This window comes from Microtus oregoni, unplaced genomic scaffold (genome assembly GCF_018167655.1).
Source record: "Microtus oregoni isolate MIOR12 unplaced genomic scaffold, Mior012 000014F_ref0000157, whole genome shotgun sequence".
In the NCBI taxonomy this organism is placed as follows: domain Eukaryota; kingdom Metazoa; phylum Chordata; class Mammalia; order Rodentia; family Cricetidae; genus Microtus; species Microtus oregoni.
In genome coordinates, this window is record NW_024543073.1 from 23,730,063 (window position 1) to 23,750,868 (window position 20,806).

Sequence of the window (20,806 nt, forward strand, 5' to 3'; positions counted from 1 at the left end):
CTTTTGTCTGCTCCTTTTGGACTGGGTTTCACATAAGCAGATTGTTCGCCTCTGTGGGGCTGGGTGTGTGTGATGTCAATAGGTTGTGGTCCCAGCTCTGTGCTAGCTTGTACAGCCTTGTGCAATCACCATGAGGGTTGTTGCCTGCACAATTATGCCATTTGCTTAGAATTCATTTAATAAAAAGAAAATAAAGGAACATAGCTCATTGTCACACAGATCACCAACCCCATCTCTCCACTCTCCCACTTCCTGTGTTGACAACTCAAGCTGCATTCTCATTGTACGTCAAGGACACTGGGAGAGGAAGGACATTGTAAGATTAACTGGGAAGGTCTTTGGAAGGAATGGTCCTTCCTTACTCTCTCTATTTGCAGTGTCTTTCTGTAAAACCCTTTGGTGATTACCCTGTGCCCCAAACCACAGTTTGATAATCCCCCCCCCCCATTTTTCTCTTGAGAACGTGGATGTGAAACAGTGGCTGATTCCAGGATGGAATCACCTGGGTAATGAGCCTCTGCTCATGCTTGTGGGGAACATCTTGATTAAGTGATGAAGGAAGGCTCATCTTCCTTACGAGCAGTACAGCTCCCTGGGCAGAGATCCTGGACTGTGTGCAAAGGAGGAAGGAAGTGAGTTGGGCACTGGCTCAACTTCATCCTCTGTCTGCCCCTTGACTGCGGATGCAGCAGGACCAACTGCTGCAAGCTCTTGCAGTCTTGACTTCCCACCTATCACGGACTGTACCCTGAACTGTGAGCCAGAGTACATGCTTCTCTAGAGAGTTGCTCTCATCAGAGTATTTAACGTTTAGCCCAGTGTCTGTTTCCTAATGAATATTTGATATGTGCAATTGTGAAGCACCCATTTTTGAAGACCCCAGGATTTATACTGGATGTAACTTCTTGGTGTTCTTGACAATTCAAAAAAGAGACTGGTTTGGGTTAAGCGCTGTTTTAACCAAAGGACATCATCATCATCATCACTATTGGCACCAGAAAAATTTTAAATTATCTTATAGTAAGGTCATCTTTGGTTTTTACCATAGAATTTTCTTGGCTTTATGCTTTAACTAATCATGTCTTCTTACATTTTTCTTCAGAGTACCCCACTTTCCTTTTCATTTCCACAATCTGTCTCCTGGGAAACACGGATCTTTTCATTTATCAACTCAGAATGTTGTTCTAACGACCCCAGGGGCCTCCGTCTCTTCTTCCCCTTTACAATGAGTATCTCCACGAGTCTGGTTCAGATGGCCCAACATAAAGGAACTGCTGAGAAGTTCTCAGTGGCTTCCCATATGCCTTCGGGATAAAAGTAAATATCCAAGATTCTCTTCCCCATTGCCTGAGTCCAGCTGACTCTTTCCTTTGTCTCCATTATAAACTGTGCAGAGGGGTCACCAGGATATATTGCCATCGGTCCCTGAGAATCCTCTTGTAAAGACCATCCCATCATATTTTAGATCCAAGAGGAGAGCAATTCTATGGCAGCTTGGCTCACTGGTAGACACCCTCCAAAACTGGCATGCTCAGTGCTGCTGTTTCAGGACTGGGGGAGAGTGATTTCATGTCCCAGGGCCCTAAGACTTATGTGGACCAGTACATGTAGCAGCGTTTATTCTGCCTCTGAAGAGGAACAGCCTTCAGCTTTCTGGAGAGTGTGAGACCTGTGCTTGCAGTGCAGCCACCTCTGGGCTGCCTTCTCTGGAGTCCAGAGCATGGGTGCTCACTAGCACTTCAAAGTGTTTCTCAAAGCAGTTTGGCTCTATTTGTAGTTACTTTAAAGATGTTGAGAGCACTGTATGATGTATTGTCTTGTATTTTTTTTTATGAGAACCTACAGAACATTTCCCCCTCTTATCTTGGGCTAGAAATCATTGGAATTCTGGTAAACTGTGATTTCTGCATCTTCCTTTGTATATATTTCTGAGTTGGTGCCCCATAACCCAGTTGTTTTGAAGATTACTTACAGCAAATGTATAGACATGCAGTGTGTGTGTGTGTGTGTGTGTGTGTGTGTGTGTGTGTGTCTTTCTGGGCTTTAGCTCACTGTTTTCTGCCTTTTATCCAAATCTACTCTGATCTGGCCTGTCTTGACTTGTGTCTTGAATTTTTGGCATCAATCTTGAGGAGTTAGTTGGACCCTAAATTCACCTTTAAGCGCATATAAGTAAATTGATAGCTAAGAAACGAAATATTTGTGTGAAGAAATATAACTCAAAATTATTTCCCAGTGCCATAGTTTAAGGAAATGTGTAAAGGAAAACTTCATTTTCCTGGGTTTGAGCCTTTCTTCCTGGTAGCTTAAATAATGGCATAAAACTTAAGGAAACAACTTTTGAAAGAAAAACAAATATGAAAATGGCTTATAGACCAAGGTGACCCAACCGTCAATGATCTAATCTCTTATGCACAGTGTTGCTTTCATTTGGCACTGGGGATCAGGTCAGGCCTTCAAATTAAGGTCTGTGTGAGGTCATGTTGTAGTGACAGTCTCTGTTGCTAATCACAGTCACAAGATCTGTGTGGGACCGTTGTGACCAGAAGCAAGCTTTTATTTAAATAGTTATGCACTTATTTTTATTTATTTTATCCAAAAGGAATATTTATAATTCAGATGAATTCTTTTTTAACCCAATGTGATTTCAGAAGATTTTAAATCAATAAGGCATACACATGCATACAACGGGGGAATTAACCAAAATATCTGAGTTCTCTTAAAAAAACGGAAGAAGTTGTTACAGAGAGTTAAGTGTGCCAGAAACACAAGAAAGTATGCTCTGCCCCCTCACCAACCCCACATGGTGCCAACAGAAACTGCTAGACAAACTAGTAAATGTGGGGATTTATTGGCAGAAAGACACCTGAAATGTGGGCACAGAGCTTGCTCGGAGAGACATGGTTTCCATCCAAATGCCATCCACAATCTGACTGCTGCATACTGCCCTTGGTGGCAGAACATGAACATAGCTGGAGCCGAAGGTACCAACCTCCTGATTAGTGTTTGATTGACACATATTGCGACATAGTGACATTGTGGTAAGAATTCTAAGAAATGGGTACTGAGGAGCAGGGGGAGGACTACTTTCCTAGTATGCGCAAGGTCCCATGATCGATTCCCCAGTTCTATAAAAATAATAAGAAGAAATGCACTCTGGGAAAGTATATCATTTTGTCATGCATTTGGCTGATACAATTTGATTATAAGCATAGTATTGAATTAACCATTTCATTAACTAATTAAGCTGAATTAACAATTCATAGTATGAGTTGATTTTATCAGTGTGTAACATCTATCTCTTCTGTCCCTCTCTCTCTCTCTCTCTCTCTCTCTCTCTCTCTCTCTCTCTCCTCTCTCTCTCTAGTCAGAGGCTGCTTATTCCTTCCTGACCACCCAGACCTGAAATAATCATACAGAAACTATATTAATTACAATATTGTTTGGCCAATAGCTTAAGTGTATTTCTAGCTAGCTCTTACATCTTAAATTAACCAATTCCTCTTAGTTTTTATTTTACCATGAGACTTGTGGTTTACCGGCACCAATGCGCAGGTGTCTGTCTCCTTTGGCAGTTACATGGTGTCTCCCTGACTCTGCCTACTTTCTCTATATATCAGATTTCCCACCTGGCTATACTGTGCCCTGCTATAGGTCTAAAGCAAATTCTTTATTAACCAATGGTGATAAAACACATTCACAGCATACATCACCTCTTCTTTTCTGTCTAAATAAAAAAGAAGGTTTTAACTTTAACATAGTAAAATTACATATATCAAAAAGGTATCAAGCAAGAATTACAGTTATAGTATTTATAATACTTTATCTTTTAGCATAACTAAGGAAAACTATAATTATCACTATCTATTCTTCAACTCCATCAAAGACCCCAGAAGTATATAATTCCTAAATAAACAGGAAATGCATTGTAAGCAACCTCGAAAACTCTAGATTTGACAGAGGCATCTCGCTGCCTGGACAGTTACCCAAAGTTCTGTATTGTTGCAGTATCTGTCTTCAGCCTACAGGCCCATTGTATCTGGCAGACGTTTCTATGTAGCAGGAAATTTGAAGATCTCTTATGCCTTGTACTGGCAAAATTTATCAGTTGCTTTCTTCTGTGCCCTGGAAAATGTCTGACAGTTCTCTCATGAAGCAGAACCCTGAAGGACTGTCTCACCTTCTTTAGGCAAGTTCAGCAGTCATTTTCTGTGGGTTCTGCATGTCCAGTTCACACAGCATACCATCAAGCAGTACAGGCAAGAGCAGCTTCTTGCCCAGATGACTAACAAACTGCATAAGGAGCCTCTTCAATGCCCATCTTCCTCTTGGAGTAGACTGGTGCTGCAAGGAGCAGATGAGACTCATTATCTTGAAAAGTCAAGTTCTTAAAACATTTTAAATTCCATATTCTGTTAGTTTTTAAAGGTTTGAAGTATAACTATCCATCTGAAATATATCTCTGTACATCTAGAAAACCTAACTAACATGATTACAAGTGTGACTATTATAGATGACCATCTATGGGTCTGTATTTCTTAGCTATACTGCATTTTAAATGAGCTGCACAAACACAATACCTTAAACAAGAGCAAAAATACATATAACAGAATTGACCTTAAATTTGTATCAATACACCAAGATCCGTACCAAAGCAAAGTATTCATCTCTATTGCATATTGCCCTTTAAATGTAAACAAACATTTATAAACAATATTTGTAAATTTGGGTGTAGTTCTTTCTAAACTGCTTCCTCCTTTTTGTTAGGTGAAGTAATTTTGTGGTTCGTGGAGACTTTTCAGGGGATCTTGGTCCATCAAACCACATTAGCGTGGAAGGAATCTGCAGGTTCTCATCCTCTGTGGAAACAAAAGCAGAACCTCTTTTCCAAAGCAACATATCCTTAGACCCAAATTTTGAAGTCAAGAGGTTTAGCTTAGCAGCCCATACATTGAAATGTCTCTCTGTACTGAGCTCATTCACAGTAAAAAAAAAAAAAATCAAAGAAAAACACAATAATACACATAATCCAGATTCTCTGTGTATTTTCCATCTTTACGTGGCTTATTTTTCTTTACTTTTTTAATCTATGACTATACTATTTTATATTATTTTACTGTCTCTTTAAAGACTTTACTTCTTTTTATAACTCTCTATACTCTTTTTCTTCTCTCTCCCAAGCCTATGTACATTTTTAAAAAACACACTGTGTCTCATTTAGAGGTCGTTTATTTCTGAATCTGTCCTTTGTGTATCTGTAATCCTTTTCTGCCCAGGAGTGCTTCTTAAAATGCTAAGTGGCATGGCTAGGACTCAGGCTGTTTTTCCTTTCGGCTCTGCCCAGTCCAACATGGGAGAGGTCTGTTTAGTGCCAGCTCTGTGAGCCATGCTCACAGCCCCATTTCCAGGCACACAGCAGGTCTGTGATGCCATTAAGCAAGTTGTAGCACTCTGTTCACAAACCCCATTGAAGTGCGAAGTCTCCTGAAAGAGCCAGAGCTGTTCATGCAACTACTACAGAACCAGGAGGCCATCATTTCGTTAAAAATCCATGTGGCTTTGTTTTTTGCTGCTAAAGCTGAATCAGGAAGAGCTCTCTCAAGGGAGCCATGGTGCTCCTACTTGCTGCCAGCAAAGAACCCATCTGGGAAAAAACGTGGCTACCAAGAAGCAGCACTAAACTCTGTTTTTTCTATGTCTAGAATTTCTTCCCAAACTCTCTCAGTTTTTATGTGGATGTAGTTGCCCATGTTGGTGCCAATTTGTAGTTGGAGGCTGCTTGTTCGTTCCTGGTCTCTCAGACCTAAAACAATCACATAGAAATTATATTAAATGCAATACTGTTTCACCAATAGCTTAAGTGTGTTTCTAGCTAGCTCTTACATCTTAAATTGACCCATTTCTATTATTTTATATTTTACCACGATGCTCGTGGTTTACTGATACCAGCACATGGCTACATGGCATCTCCCTGACTCCACCTACTCTCTCTATATATCAGATTTCCTACATGGCTATATTATGCCCTGCTATAGGCCCAAAGCAGCTTCTTATTAACCAATGGTAATAAAACATATTCACAGCATACATCACCTCTCACATCATCTCTCTCTCTCTTTCTCTCTGTGTGTGTGCGTGTATGTATGTGTGTGTGTTTGTGTGTGTGTGTGTGTGTGTGTGTGTGAGAGAGAGAGAGAGAGAGAGAGAGAGAGAGAGAGAGAGAGAAGCATAAACAGATGGGTAATTATCTATGACCTGTTTGAGTTTCCATGTGGGTTTTAATTGCCTTTTTCTTTTCACAGTGTGTGGACAACATACGATGTAATGGTTTAATGACTATAGTCTTCGAAGAGAATTCCAAAGTCACTGTGCCGCATATGATTAAGTAAGTGCAACAGCCCTCTTCCTTCTGTCTGAATCAGGATCAGATGGGTAGAGAAGGAGAAACCATTAATAGAGTATCATCAGTAGGATTCTGCCTCTTCCAGAGAGGGTCCACCTTGTCAGTCATGGAATAATTCCTGTTAAATCATAACTAACAATAACTGATATGAAAATGCTTTTTCAGATTCACAGTCTACTGGCAGATAGCATTGAGATTTGTTTTCATACAATTAACATATACCCTTACCCAGGACAAAAATTCTGTCAAGATGCTCAAGTTCAATATTAAAAACTGCTCAAGGTCAGGGGGTGGATGAAGGTGTGGCTGGCTAATTTGGCATCATACCAGTGAGTATGAATCCTCTCCCTTAGATCTGGCTATAGAGCCAGGGTTAGGCATTGAACATACCCAATGGGCATCAGCTGGCATGAATGTGGCACTATCTGCTCACTGCATGTGCCTGGCTTTGCTCAGCGGTTATTGGCTTGGGCTGCTATCTTGTCTATATTTCAAGAAAGCAACTGTAGATTAAGTGGACCACTAGGAGGCCATAGTTTAGAATGGGGAGCTCTATCAATGACTCCCAGCTATGCATGCTAGAACTTTCTATATCAATGGTCTGTGTACTATGACATTTTGAAATTCAGAAATTAGGGAATTGCTTTTGTTCTCATTTTATTTTTGGTTATTTGTGTTCCATATTGTTTTCGTGTTTTAACTGTATGTGAATGGGTGTTTCTCTGCATGTATGTCTGTGCACCATGTGCATGTAGTACGCTTGGAGGCCAGAAGAGGGGGTCAGCTCCCCTGGGACTGGAGTTACAGATGCTTGTGGGCCACTATGTGGATGTTGGAAATTGAGCCCAGGTCAGTGCTCTTAACCACTGAAGCATCTCTACAGTCCCTTGTAGTCCACATTTTAAGAGTAGAATATTTTCTTTAAAAACAACTTGATTATATATTTTTAAGTTATTGGAAATAAGAACATTGTTTATTATTCTTTCTTGCTTGTCTATATGGATATTTTCAGGTCCGAGCTGTCATGCTGAGACAAATGACAGTGTTCCTATAGAAGGATGATCTTGCACTGCAGAGAAGTGATAGCATGGCCCCAGTGTGTAAGGACAGTTGTAGAACTTATTATTACATCACATGAAGGCAGAGAATGCAACACTATAAAAAACATTAAATAAAATAAAATTTGCAAATATTATCATGAATTTTAGTCAATTTTAAAATGTTTTGGGGAGGGCTGTGTTTAAATGCTATGGCATAGATTCTGTCTGCATTGAATTTCTTAGGTCTTTGACTTAGAAATTTCTTTTTGAATTAATTAAAATATCTGAATATTCAGAACAAGTATAGACTAAGCCAAGTTTAAACTATGTTTTATTTTTTTGAATAGAATTTCTTATTAATTTTTATAATAGGACTCTGATTTCACAAATAATATATATTTGAAAGTCCATGGTGCTTTAGAGTCATAATGGTAAGTCAGACACTGTAGGTAAGTTCAAAGCCCATGGAACCCAAGGCAACTGCATATCTACGCTGCACACATCGTGTTGACTTCCAAAGTTAATGGAAACCTCAGTTGTGTGTCTGACCCTCATGGTTGGTGATGCATGCATTTACTGTCCCCTACCATGACAATGGTTCCGTCCATTCTCATTAGCATAACCGCTTTCATACAGACCAAACTTTCTGACTTTGACTTCACAGAAGTGAAGGAGAAGGGAGAAGGACTTGACCTGCCAGGGCTTCCGCACCACACTGGCTATATTCCTAAGGCAAAGAGAAGGGGCACACCTTTATTTATTCCTTCTCTTATTGCCCAGTCTCACTGGTTCTCTTAAACCAGAGGAAAACATACCCTCAGGCTGTATTCTGCTTCCCTGTGCATCTGTCTCCATGGCTACATGCCACTGGAGAGGCAGGGGGAAATCAGCATTTTTCAGAGCTAAAAGGGAAAACATCCTAACAGCCACATCTTGTTACTGGCATGACGTCATTTCATAAGCACTCACTTCCTTTTAAAACTCATCGATTATAATGGGCGATTTGGCTTTGATCTCTCAAGATTGCTTTTCATGTGTTTACCAAAAAGGAGCTGCTCTTGCCATTGGAGGCTTAAGTAACACACTTGGCTTTCTTGAGAGACCCTCGGGAAATCATGGAAGAGCCTAGTCAGTGTAATGAAATAAAATTAAGTAATTTTATAATATTTAATTTCTTTTCTTAAAATGAAAATATAATCACAAATTTGAAGGACAGTGGTGTAATTAGTTTAACTTAATCTCATGCTGGCTGCAACACATTTTCCCCTCCTAGTGTTTTGAACAAACTAATTATAGTGAAAAAGAAGCGAAGCTCAGAACTAGTTAGAATGCAAAACACTGACAGCTAGTACATGGAATTTTCCTCTAAATGGTGCAGAGACTTAGTTTTTTTTTTTAAATAATATTTGACTTTCTTTGAAGATGGAGATTTTGATGGGAAAAAATGAGAGAAAAAATGGACCTTCTGCCTCAGCCACTGAGTTAATTCATAAAAGTCACCCAGGTCTTTTGACAAATGAGAACTCAAGAGCCAGAAAACTCTGCCCGAGGATCATTCAGTAAATGAATGAAAGAGCAGGGCTGGTTCTTAAAAGTAAACCTTCCAAGACCCACTAGGATATTTCCAACAGGCTACCGCTGGCCAGGTCCTCTGCAGAGGCAGGCTAGTCATTTAAAACGCTGCAGACAGAGGACTTTCACCTGCTCTATGCAGACTGTGTGCTAGAGCAAGCTATAAGACAGCTATTGCTTCTTGCTTATACCAAAGAAAATAAATAGATAATTTAAAATTTTTCAAAGCTTTAAAAGGCCTAAATAGGAACTCTCCTAACAAAGCCAGATGATTCTTAGCAAAAAGTTGGCTCTCAAAGACTCACTGGCCCCGCACATGACCTTTATCAGAACAGTGAAAGCCAAGACTCAGTTGTCCATTCTGATGCTGTTTTGAAGAGGAACAAGAGAGCTGGTAAGGAAGCGAAGAGAAAGAGGGTTCCAGTGGCCTCCTAGAGAGGCTGCCTGTGAGTGCCTCCTGCTGAGTCAGGGGCAGCAGAAGTCGGTACTAGACACTGTCCATTACTACTTTTTAAAAAAAAAATCCATTTCCTAGAGTGCAGAATATTGAAAACAGAATATAATTAAGCATGTCAATTTGTGAGTTAAATTGTGTTAAAAGTTTAAGCCTATGTATAAGTCAGAAAGAATAAAATAAATCTATTAGACTTTCAATTTGAGAAGTTAGGAAAAGGAAGAGAAGGCCCAAGCAAGATGGTAGAGCAGGTAAGGGCATCTGCAGCCCGATGACCCAAGTTTGACCCCTGGGACCCACACGGTGAAAGGAGAAAACCCATTTCTACAGCAATCCTCTGACCTCCACATGCATCTCCTCAGGTAAATTTAATAAATAAAAGGAAAAACAAAAAGAAAGTAAAACAGAAGGAAAATGTTAAAGAAAAAGGATGAGAAACTAAATGTAGGAAAACATCGGAAGGACGTAAGAGAATATGAAAGCAATATAACTGATTATTATAGCTCTTTACCTGGTTCTAAAAGGTATAATAGTAAATTATATCTTGTGTGCTGGTACTACATATTTATAATACAACGTATCATGATATCTTACACAGCACAGGGCCGTGCACTGGGGCTTGTCACCACTCTGTCTTAAGCACACTTCTGACCTGCTTGAAGACATGAGAAATGTTTTCTACTAAAAGAGACTTAGCATCGTCTTTCTAATAAAGCATGTTGAATTAGAGCAAGAAGGATACCAACACAGTCAGATCACATGTCATTGCAACCTCCATAATTCGTTCTCAAGTAGAATGTCATGGTAGCACATAATGTTCCCAGACACATCTGTGGCATGTCATACCACCTGCACATCGCTCTGTTGTCCGTGGAAAACTCTGGAAGCCTCACACGAGTGTGCGTTTGCAGGCGCTGCAGCACTCAGTGGCTGAGGCAGAAGGTCCAGCAGCTTTGCTCACACGTTCCTGGTTTGCATGTAGGTCTGATGCCCGTCTTCATAAAGACGACACTGACATCTGTTTCAGTAAAACACTCAATTCCTGCAAAGTGCCGCAGATCCGCTACGCGAGCGTGGAGCGCCTCTTGGAGCGGTTGACGGACTTGCGGTTTCTGAGCATTGACTTCCTCAACACCTTTCTACACACCTACCGCATTTTCACCACGGCCGCTGTGGTGCTGGCGAAGCTCTCCGACATCTACAAGAGGCCTTTCACCTCCATCCCAGTCAGGTACTGCAGCATTGCCGATGCCCCTAAGCTGTTGGCTCACCTTTGACCTTATTGCGTCAGAGGAAGTTAAGTAAAAGGTCTTAGAGTTCCCCAGGGAAGATATGGAGAAGTCGGAAGTCTCCAAGTGACTCCATTGATTACTCTATGATGATTTGGAAGCTGACACATTTATTTTAACATCATCATTATTTATTATGATTGGTGTTATGTTCTTGTTGTTGGGAAGCTCCACCCAGCCCCACTCCTCCCATTCCGAGAAAGCTGGCCATAGGTTGATCCTCCGCTGGAACTGCTCAAGATCTCCTACAGGCTTTTAGACCAGGCCCATAGATCTGCCAGGTACTCTCGTGCTCGCTCTCCTGCCTTCCTGAAAGTCACCCAGGAGCTGCTTCGCTCTGCTCCTCTTATTAAATTTGAATTATTAATTTGGTTTGATTTGGCTTGTTGCTTCAATGCAGGAACCCACTAACCGGGTCTCCAATACCTACCATTTGGTGCGGAAACGCTCTTAGGCATCAGTGCACCTCTGGGTTATCTGAGAAAGGGATATTTCATTGACCCAGTAACTGCGGAGCAGACCTCAGTTTGGCATGCTTAACAAGACTCCCAAAGATGGGAGTCTCTACTTTAAGGCTTTACTGCGCCTCAGTGGCAAGGCTTTGGAGAGCCTGGACAGTATCTGTGTTCCCCTAGCAAGGGCAAGTGCACCTTTAGCGTTTAGATTACGGAGAATCCAGTGGACATACAATGCTGTCAAGGTCTTCAAATGTAGATGAGCTGAGAGTATGTTCTTGTGTGATATCTGAGACAGGTCTTCCTTTGGCTACAATCCTTTAACAGCCTTCGCTCTTCATTTTAGATCATTAGAGTTATTTTTTGCCGCGAGCCCAAACAACAGAGGTGAACATATGGTAGACGGAAAATCCCCACGTCTGTGCCGCAAGTTCTCCTCCCCACCGCCCCTTGCTGTGTCTAGAACATCCTCACCAGTGAGGGCCAGAAAGCTATCCTTGACATCTTCCTTGAACTCAAGGATCGGAGCCTTGGACCTGACCACATCTTCATCTTCTAGCAGTCCTACCTCCCACAGTCCCACTGCATCCCCGCCACCTCACACCGGTAAGGACCACTGGATCTTAGCAGGGGCCCTCTGCTCCTGAGCAAAGTGCAGGGGCTATGGGAGGGAACACAGAGGGACACCTTGGGGATCTGTGCAGCAGGCCCGGATGAAGTCTGCAAAGTGTCTTCTCCAGCACATTGCTATGATCACACCCCACGCTTGCAACTGCCTGGTTTCCCGCCGTTCCTTCTGGAAGGCGCAGCTTACTTGTTTGTTTGTCTGGGGGCAGTTTTCTCATTTCTGCGTACAAAGAATGGCTGCAGTGCCAGTTGAATAAAGAGCATCCTTGCATATTCCTGCCCTGCAGTCACAGTGAGCTGCTTGTTGTCCCCATTCAAAGGCTAGTTGTGTCTAGCCATCAGTAGAGGACTGATACATTAAGATCATAATGTTCTTGGATGTTGGTAAAGCTGGATTAGCTAGAGTCTACTAGGATACTTCCAGGTTAGGCTATCCTCATGAGCAAAGGGTTAGGAGGGACAGGTCCTTCATGTAGACAACAAAGCAGGAGCAAACTGGGAACCCAATCGATTAGATAAGGGGTGTCCAAGGCTTATCTTTTATACAAAGTATCCTAGTAGACTGCTTGCTTGAAGTGTCTATGTGCTGACACCCTCAGACAATTTAAATAAGCTTGCTGGGTGAAGCACTTAATGGAATTTCAACTGGAGTGCTTGTCAGCATCCAAAGTGGCATCTTTAAAAAAAAAATAGAAATTCTTTAAATTGACAAGTGAGCAATTAAGAAGGAAGAAAGGGGAAGATAATTAAAAAGTCATTAAAACAACAAGCTTGGCAAAATCATGGCGAATTCTTGGAAATAATGAGGCCGGACTAGCTGGCAGATGTAACTGGGCTCTACCCAGCACCAGTGTCTGATCGCCTCCCTGGAGGGAGGGACTTGAACTTATCGCAACCCTCCCCGGGGCTGAAGTGGACTGGGCAGTCCAGGAAGACCCCAGGGTGTGGTGGGCTCTTTCCCCTCTGCTACTGGACCACAGGGAAGAAAAATAGAAAACTCTACTCTCATCTTCTTTGGAATCAGGAGCAATTTAGGAGCAAGGATTTTGGCGTCAGCTCTTCATGGCTCCCAGAGCATCCTTTGGTTGATCTGAGGGCTGGCATGAGGTCTTCTGCCCTACGTGTGATCAGGCTTAGTCTGGAGACTGAGCAGATGCTCTGTGAGTTCCCGTGGCTAAAACAGTTGCATGGGGAAAATAGGATGGCGCCCACTCTGATTATTTGGGCGCAAGACCTGCGACTGTAAGGGCAGGTGGCATGAAGGTGGAGACAAGAGCATGAAGCTGAAACGTAGGGGAGACTGTGCCTTGCTGAGCATAATCAGGGGGTGTCTTTGATAGGAGCCAAGAGAGCCCCATGACTTGAGGGAGGAGGCAGGCCACATTCTGGGTAATGAGACAGTTTAGACAGCTGTGGGTGAGCACACCTTGGAATGATCGTCCTTCCTGGGGCACAGCTGCTCACGAGCAGCTTTCCATGCCTAGACGCCATGGGTTCTATAAGCAGAGCTTCCTGGTTTTCCTAGGACACCCAAACACTGTGGCAAATTAAAACAAAAGTCCTCCTAATGTTGTCTTCCTCCTTCAGTTCTTTTACTATCACAGTGATTTTTAAGTTAAGGAAAGTGAGCAACAGATCACTAGAACCTTTCCTCTTGGTCAGGAAACCCCAACTGTTGGACAATACCTCACCCCACCAGCTGCTGGCAAGCACCGCTCTGGGTTCTGTTTGTGAGTCTTTGGAAGTGGAATTACACTGCTTGTTTTGTGACTGACTTACTTCATTTATCGTAACAGCCTTGAGCTTCTACCCATGTTACCTGTCATAGGATTTCCTTAATTTTTCAGGAAAATAATATTCCACTGTATGCATATAACATTTTTTTTTTGCCATTTTCCCCTCAGTTGATGTCTGAGTTCTACATCTTCTACATCTTGGCTACTGTGAACAGTGCAATGAACAGGAGTGCAGATATCTCTTCGAGATCCTAATCTCAGACCTGGAAAACACCCCCCCACACACACACAGACACACACATGAACACACACACGTAACACGAGTGGGCTTGTTGGGACACATGTTAATTCTATTATTAAATTTTGGAGAAATATGCGTGGTGAATTCAAATTCCCAGGAGTGCAAAAACGTTCCACCAGCACTTGGCTAGCTTTTATTTTATTTTGAAATAGATATCATTCTAATAGCTATGATGTAAGAAACATTATTTTTTAAAAAAATTTCAAAAACATTTTAATGTCACTAAAGCCTACCATTATGGATATGAATGTTCCTTTACTATCAGAAAAACAAGACCTCTTTTTTTCTTTATAATAGTCTAAATGCATGCTTTCATCCCAGTGGCTCCCATCACACTGCACACCACCCCTGTGATTGGATGATCTATATATTACAATGTACACCACCCCTGTGCTTGAATGACCCCTATCACACTGCACATCACCCCTGTGATTGGATGATTTATATATTACAATGTACAGCACCCCTGTGATTGGATGATCTGTATATTATACTGCACACCACCCCTGTGATTAGATGATCTATATATTATACTGCACACCACCCCAATGATTAGGTGATCTATATATTATACTGCACATCACCCCTGTGATTGGATGATTTATATATTACAATGTACAGCACCCCTGTGATTGGATGATCTATATATTACACTGCACATTACCCCTGTGATTGGATGATCTGTATTACACTGCACACCACCCTCCTGTGTTTAGATGATCTGTATAGCTTGTTGTGCTGAGAACACAGCACTTTGGTTACTGCATTCATTAGTTATGATCTTTAAGCCCAAGCCCAGAGTGCATATCATTGATCTAGGATGCTTGGGACCCTATTTAGGATGGAGTAGAGATAAAAAGCTTTTTTTAATTGGAGCAGTAAGTTAGAAGACAGTTCAATGTAGGGTCTAATCTGTTTGGGGCTGTTATAGCATCTGAAACTGTGTAATTCATAATCAACAGAAGTTTATTTTTTAGAGATTCCGGAGGGTAAGAAGTCCAGGGGAAGGCAGGAGTGTGAGAGCAGCTCTTTCTTGCTCTCTAGAGGGGTAGAAGACCTCACATGACAAGAGACACGGTCAGAGGATGGAAGCTGAATTCATTCTTCTAGAATGAACATCCTCTTTCCAAATAGCATAAAGTTTTTATGAGGGCAGAGCTTTTGTTACTTAATCATCCTTGGAGGTCCCATTTCTCAGCCCGATTGGGCCAAGGACTAATCTTCTAACATGGTCTGGAAGATTCAAATAGCGTGCAGAGATTCTGATAAGTGAGAAGCGTAGATCAAGCTCCCAGGAGATGCTCTTTGACTGCTTCAAAGCTTTCCCGTGTGGCAACCTTGGCTGCTCACACCCTGAGGCTGGCAGGTGGCGAGGACAAAGGGGCTCATTCCCACAGTCCAGAATTAGCATAAGTGAAGGCAGAAGGCCTCTTTCCTTCCGGGTTTGTCTCAAATGACTGCATCCGAAGAGCTGGTTTCTCTGGGTGGTAGGAGTCTGGAAGAACGTTTTGCTGTTTCAGCTTCTTGTGTGCTGTTCCTCTCCCATTCCGAGTGGTGCAGAAAGCCCAAGATGTGTGGTTGATGAGTTTGTCAAGGCAAGGTTCTACTCTAGAAACGCCAGTTCCTCTGCTCGGGCATTTCCCAGAGGGAGCGCCTGCTAACACAGCCCCTTTAGCTCTTAGCACCCTGAAACCATCACCTTGACCCTTCCAATAAGCATTTCTGACGTTTCAAGTTCCTTCCCCTCTCTATTGCTGCTTCTAATTCCTTTTCACACTTATATTTCTTACTTCATCCCTAAAAGTATTTAAGATAGTAGTCAAACAGACACATGGCCAGGCACATCCAGATTAAAAATAAAATAGATAAAGATATCAGGTGATGGGGGAAGGGTGAAAAGTTACCTGAGGATAAAGGTAATATGGTCTACAGTGTGGTCCTCTGAGCCCTGGAGTCCCCTGAATTTGCTTCAGAGTTTCGTGTTTGACAGAATGGAAGCAGACATGGAAGTAATTATGTGATTCCCATTCAAAACTGAGAACAACTTGTCTCTAAAAGTTCCTCTTTCCTGGTCACTGGGACTTGAAGAACGAACCCTCACAGTAAAAGGCTTAGAATTAAAACTGGTGTCATGGTGGTTCCGTGACATTTTCCTGAATAGATAAGACTAATCAATTATAGACTTTTTTAATTTTGCATTAGTATATGGGCGACATTGGTCATGAGTTGCTTTATAGAAGATGTAACTGAACACCAAGGCATCAGCCTGACAATCCAGAGTGTATATGGAGATGCATGCTTGTGCATGAGTGTGCATAGACGCGTGTGTATATGGAGATGCGTGCTTGTGCATGAGTGTGCATAGACGCGTGTGTATATGGAGATGCGTGCTTGTGCATGAGTGTGCATAGACGCATGTGACATCTGTGTAAGTCAGCCTGCGGCTCTGTTCCTCTTGCTGTCCCATCTTAAATATTCCAAATGGCAGGGAAATAGAAGATGTGGATCTATCTTTAATTTGACAGATGTTTGCATGTGCTTTGCATAGCATTAAGAGTCAAAACAGCTGGCAAACTCCAGTACCAAGAGTGGCTACAATTTTACTTTCCACTTCAAAACCCAGTCCCACAGTCTCACGGTGTAACATCAGCTCACGGTGGCCATAGGCAACGTAGGCCTCTCTTACTGCCATCCACAGTTTTAGGGGAAATTCATTGAAATCTGCCAACAACCATTGCTGAACTTCATTGTTACCACAATGATAATGCCAGCTTTGTAATATCTCAAGAAAATGGCAAATGGCATGAAGATAAAGAAGAGAAATTGAAAATATCCTTCAAAATAAGCAGGGTGGTATATTTTTAGAGATAAATAATTTAATCATCCCACAACCTAGCCCCCAAATCATCCTAGGCTCATCCAATAGCCACTGTTCTTCCTGTTCTTCTACTAGGCCACCCCTACTTTGTTCTATCCCCAGATGTTTCTAAACAACACCTGAAACTTTCTCAATGAAAACCAAGCCCATGGCAGGCAAGGCCGGAATGAAGAGCCCCGTGGCCGCCAGTGCAACTGTAGTCCCTTACCTAAATCTCTTCGACCACGATTATGCAATTTAGTCACCCAAGTGTGCTTGCTCAGCCCACAGCCACAGTGTCTGTTTCTGTCTTCTCCGTTTGAAAATTGCCTCTCTGTGGGCTGAACGTGCTCCCGATTTTAGCATTTGTTTTGAGCCCACATCTGCCCACTTGTCCTGTGGGCACAGCACTCGGTTGAAAGTGAGCACACCAAAGAAAGCGCGTCCCCATGGCGTGGCTTCTTCTGTCGGTGTGTGTTGGCTTGTTCTGTGAGCTTGTTCCTGCTCTTTCAGGACACTGTGGTCCTATCAAGTTCTCTCAGTCAAATTTTTTAAAATAAAATTTGATGTATTGCGGATTAAAGTTTTCTTCCTCGCCTCCAATGAATGAACGTGTGTCTGAACGGAACCAAGGCTGTGCATTTGATATTCTGCTCTGCCTTGCACAACAGATGCTTCCCATTACTGAACTGTGAAGGCGCTATTTAGAAAATAAGAAAACTAACAGCTAAGCACTGCTGTTTTTTTTTTATATGCATCTTGCCAGCTTTACTGTCATTGTGTCATTCAAGAAAAGATTCTAACCACTTCCTTTCTGCAGCCCTATTGCGTTTCAAGAGATCAAAATCATGGAAGTATTTCTAAGGGAGCAAATAAGATAGACGCAAGTTTAAAAATAGCTTTACATGAAATCATTATGAGTTCTGGAATATTTGTTGGGTAAAACCTTGAATGAAAGGCAAAGGGAAGCAGCCTAGCAGACCAAGATAACACACAGTTAGTGGAAATGGCGATGAAATTTAATCAATGGGAGTCAATTGAGGACCTGATTAAAAGCAAAGAAGGGTCTGTTAAACATAAATTAATTTTTTCTACTATTCTTCCTTTGGAATAGTAAATGTTACTGTTTTGCCTGTATAAGAAGCTGAGGGGTGGCATCTAGAGTCACCGTCCCAATAGCCCTGTTAATGGTCCAGAAAGACAAGTCTCATTCTTGGGATATCAGCTGTCATACAGAGATTCAGATCATCTTAAACTCTCCACAGTTCATTGAAGAAATTTTATCTGGGTTGTAGTCTAGAGGCTAAGTTTTCACGAAACCTGTCAGAAAAAAATTTCACTTGCTTCCTTCCTAGTGGTGTGTAGCTCTCCACAGAGCTAGTCAATACACCTTTCCAGGAAGGGAGAGGATTGCTGTATAGCTGTATTGGCCACAGATATAGTTACCGGCCATTGGTGGCTACTGAGCCTTGCCATGACTAGTGCTAGTGGGGAGTTAAAATAGGTCTTCAATTTTAGATCATATAAATTGTCATTCAGCCATGTTTGGTTATTGCTACCACGCTGGGGGATGCATCTCTAGATCTAAAGGAACCCCCTCCCGCCTAGAGCTTCCTTAAGGTGCAACCTAGACAAAGAAGAAATCATACTGTTGATTCCAATTTATTTTCTAATCTGAAAAGGTTCGTTTTTCTCTGTTCCAAGAAACAGTCATTATGAAAGGCAGGAGATCCATTTCATAGTTCCTGTTCTTTTTAACATCCAGTTGCACTGGATTGAGAGGCTGGCCAAGGTCAGCCCGCAGTTTCAACAAGACAGTAGATCTTAAGCCTAGCTTGTGGAGATCTGGATTTCAATGACGTTCTTAAAGTTCTGCTGAGATGAATGACTTGCCTTCACAAGCAAGCACTTTTAATGTGTAAACCAACATGAAATGCTTATTATTGGTACAGTATTGCCAATGTACTCTCGAACTCACAGCCTGGGTAATGTTGTGTTTTCCAGCAGCCGTCCTGGACTCTGCACCAGCTGACCGAGCAGGAGACTCCACAGAACTGTCACCTTGCAGATCCCCCTCCACTCCCCGGCACCTCCGATATCGCCAGCCTGGAGGTAAGGGCTCAAACACAGATTCAGAAACAGGAAAGGCATCTTGGGCTTTAGATCAGTGCATTGCTTAGTCTTGGTTATAAAGACTAACTAGAAGCAGGTAAGGCTGCATGGGTTCAAGGAGTGGATGTAACGATGATTAGGGAGCCTACCTTCCGTCTGGCGAGTATTGCTGAGCCTATGTTGTGCTGTGAACTGAGCAGAAAACACGATGAAATATGTGTCCTCAGGGATGGCTAGTTGAGGGAGCAGCTTCTTTACCCTGAGCCCCAGTGTAAGCTGTATAAGCAGACTTGAGGGACCCTTATTTGAAATTCTTATTTCATATAAAATAAAGTTAAGTTGAATGGGATCCAATTATTATTATTAGTGGTAGAACCTGATCATTTTTTTCAGTATACAGTTATAAAAATTATGACAAATGATTCCATATTTTGTTTCGAAATACAACAAATATCTGTGAATTAGAAGAGAAACGACTCAAAAAGCAGAAATATTTTACCACCCTATTTTCTGTCCTTACTGCTCAAATAATTATATCGAAATCAGGGTTGCTTTGAAATGTCTCCTTCTCCTGGCCCCTTCCAGAGCGGATTATATCAAGCCAGAAGAGAAATTTATGAAACCAGATTCGCTCCAAATAAGCCAAGCAAAACACAGGTCGTTATTTTGTCTCTTACCCTCAGGGCTTCGTCTAGGGCAAGTCAGAAAAGCTGAAAGCGCATGTCTCCAGGAGGCTACTGCTCTTGTGGCCCCAGCCACTCTACAGAGGCTGTCATTTTCAGCCTTTGTCTCTGAGAGCCACAAGAAAAGGATGGGGTAGGCTCTGGCCACATCTTAGTCCCTGGGGGGATTTGTGGCCATTTGGGTAGTCCTGGCAAATGAAGGCAGCCTTCTAGGCTTTCCTATCTTGTCACATGACTCCAGTGGAAGCAGTTCAGTCTCTCACTATTGCTAATGCCCTGGCCAGTGCAGGACCTGGCACCGGCCTTGGTAAGTGTCACATGGGCTTCCTTAGGTTCATTGCCTCCCGGAAGAAACTGTAATCAAGGCCCATGGGAGACTGGCAAGAGTTAAATACTGCTAGCCCTGTTACTATGAGAGCTTTGTTCTGTAGTTTTACATTCATATGTGTCTTCACACTAAAATTTTAATGTATGTAAAGATTTATTGTTTTTTACCTATCATAAAGATTTGAGAACACAGGGAGTAGCCTAAAACTTGGGATAAAATAGTGGCTACAAATAGTAGAATGTCACATATTTTCTTAGTGTCTAGCCAATATTCTGCTTGTTCACCAAGATATTTATGACTTCATGTTCGGGAATATTATGAAACTTTTTGCTTCAGCTACATATCTACCCATTCATCCAATCCATTAATAGCTTCTACATTGATCTATCCATCTATCCTACATATCATCTAATCTGTCTGTCTGTCGTCTGTTGTCTATATACCAATCATCTATCCGTCCACCTCATTTACTAACCATCTAGTCACTTATTTATGCACATTAAAATTCAGAAGCAGATCACACCATTTTTACTAAAAGCCTGAGAGGGAACGGTGGCGTTGGAACTGCAATAGCGTTAGAAATCTACGTGACTATTATAGGCTGAGAAGTGAAAGATGCTGCAGGGGCTGCTTATTACAGCCTTTCAGTTCGAAAAATTAAATGGTTGAAATTACACTTATTTATTTACAGGGTAGCACACATATATGTGCCATGGCATGCATGTGGTCATCAGAGGACAACCCACAGGAGCTGGCTTTGCCACTGCCATGTGGGTCCTTGGGGACTGAACTCAGATTCAGATTAACAGACTTGGCAGCAAGCATCTTTGAGAAAGGATGTGTGTGTGTTTGTTGTAGTATGGTGTGTGTGTAGTGTGGTATATGTGTATGGTGTGTATATGCTGTGGTGTGCATGTCTGTGTGTGTGATGTGTGTGTGTGTGGTGTGT

The 20,806-nt window shown here is 42.0% G+C and overlaps 1 protein-coding gene across 3 annotated transcripts in view; it reads left to right on the plus strand.

Moving 5' to 3' along the window:
• Rasgrf2 (Ras protein specific guanine nucleotide releasing factor 2) overlaps window positions 1-20,806 on the plus strand; it is a 225,649-nt gene that overhangs the window by 118,259 nt on the left and 86,584 nt on the right. For 2 of the 3 annotated variants that reach the window (XM_041663521.1, XM_041663519.1), the window contains exons 13-16: window positions 6,303-6,385; window positions 10,452-10,700; window positions 11,560-11,819; window positions 18,739-18,846. In XM_041663521.1, coding sequence (XP_041519455.1) covers window positions 6,303-6,385; window positions 10,452-10,700; window positions 11,560-11,819; window positions 18,739-18,846 — 700 coding nt within the window. The remainder of the gene's footprint in view (window positions 1-6,302; window positions 6,386-10,451; window positions 10,701-11,559; window positions 11,820-18,738; window positions 18,847-20,806) is intronic. The other variant, XM_041663520.1, reaches the window with a different exon arrangement.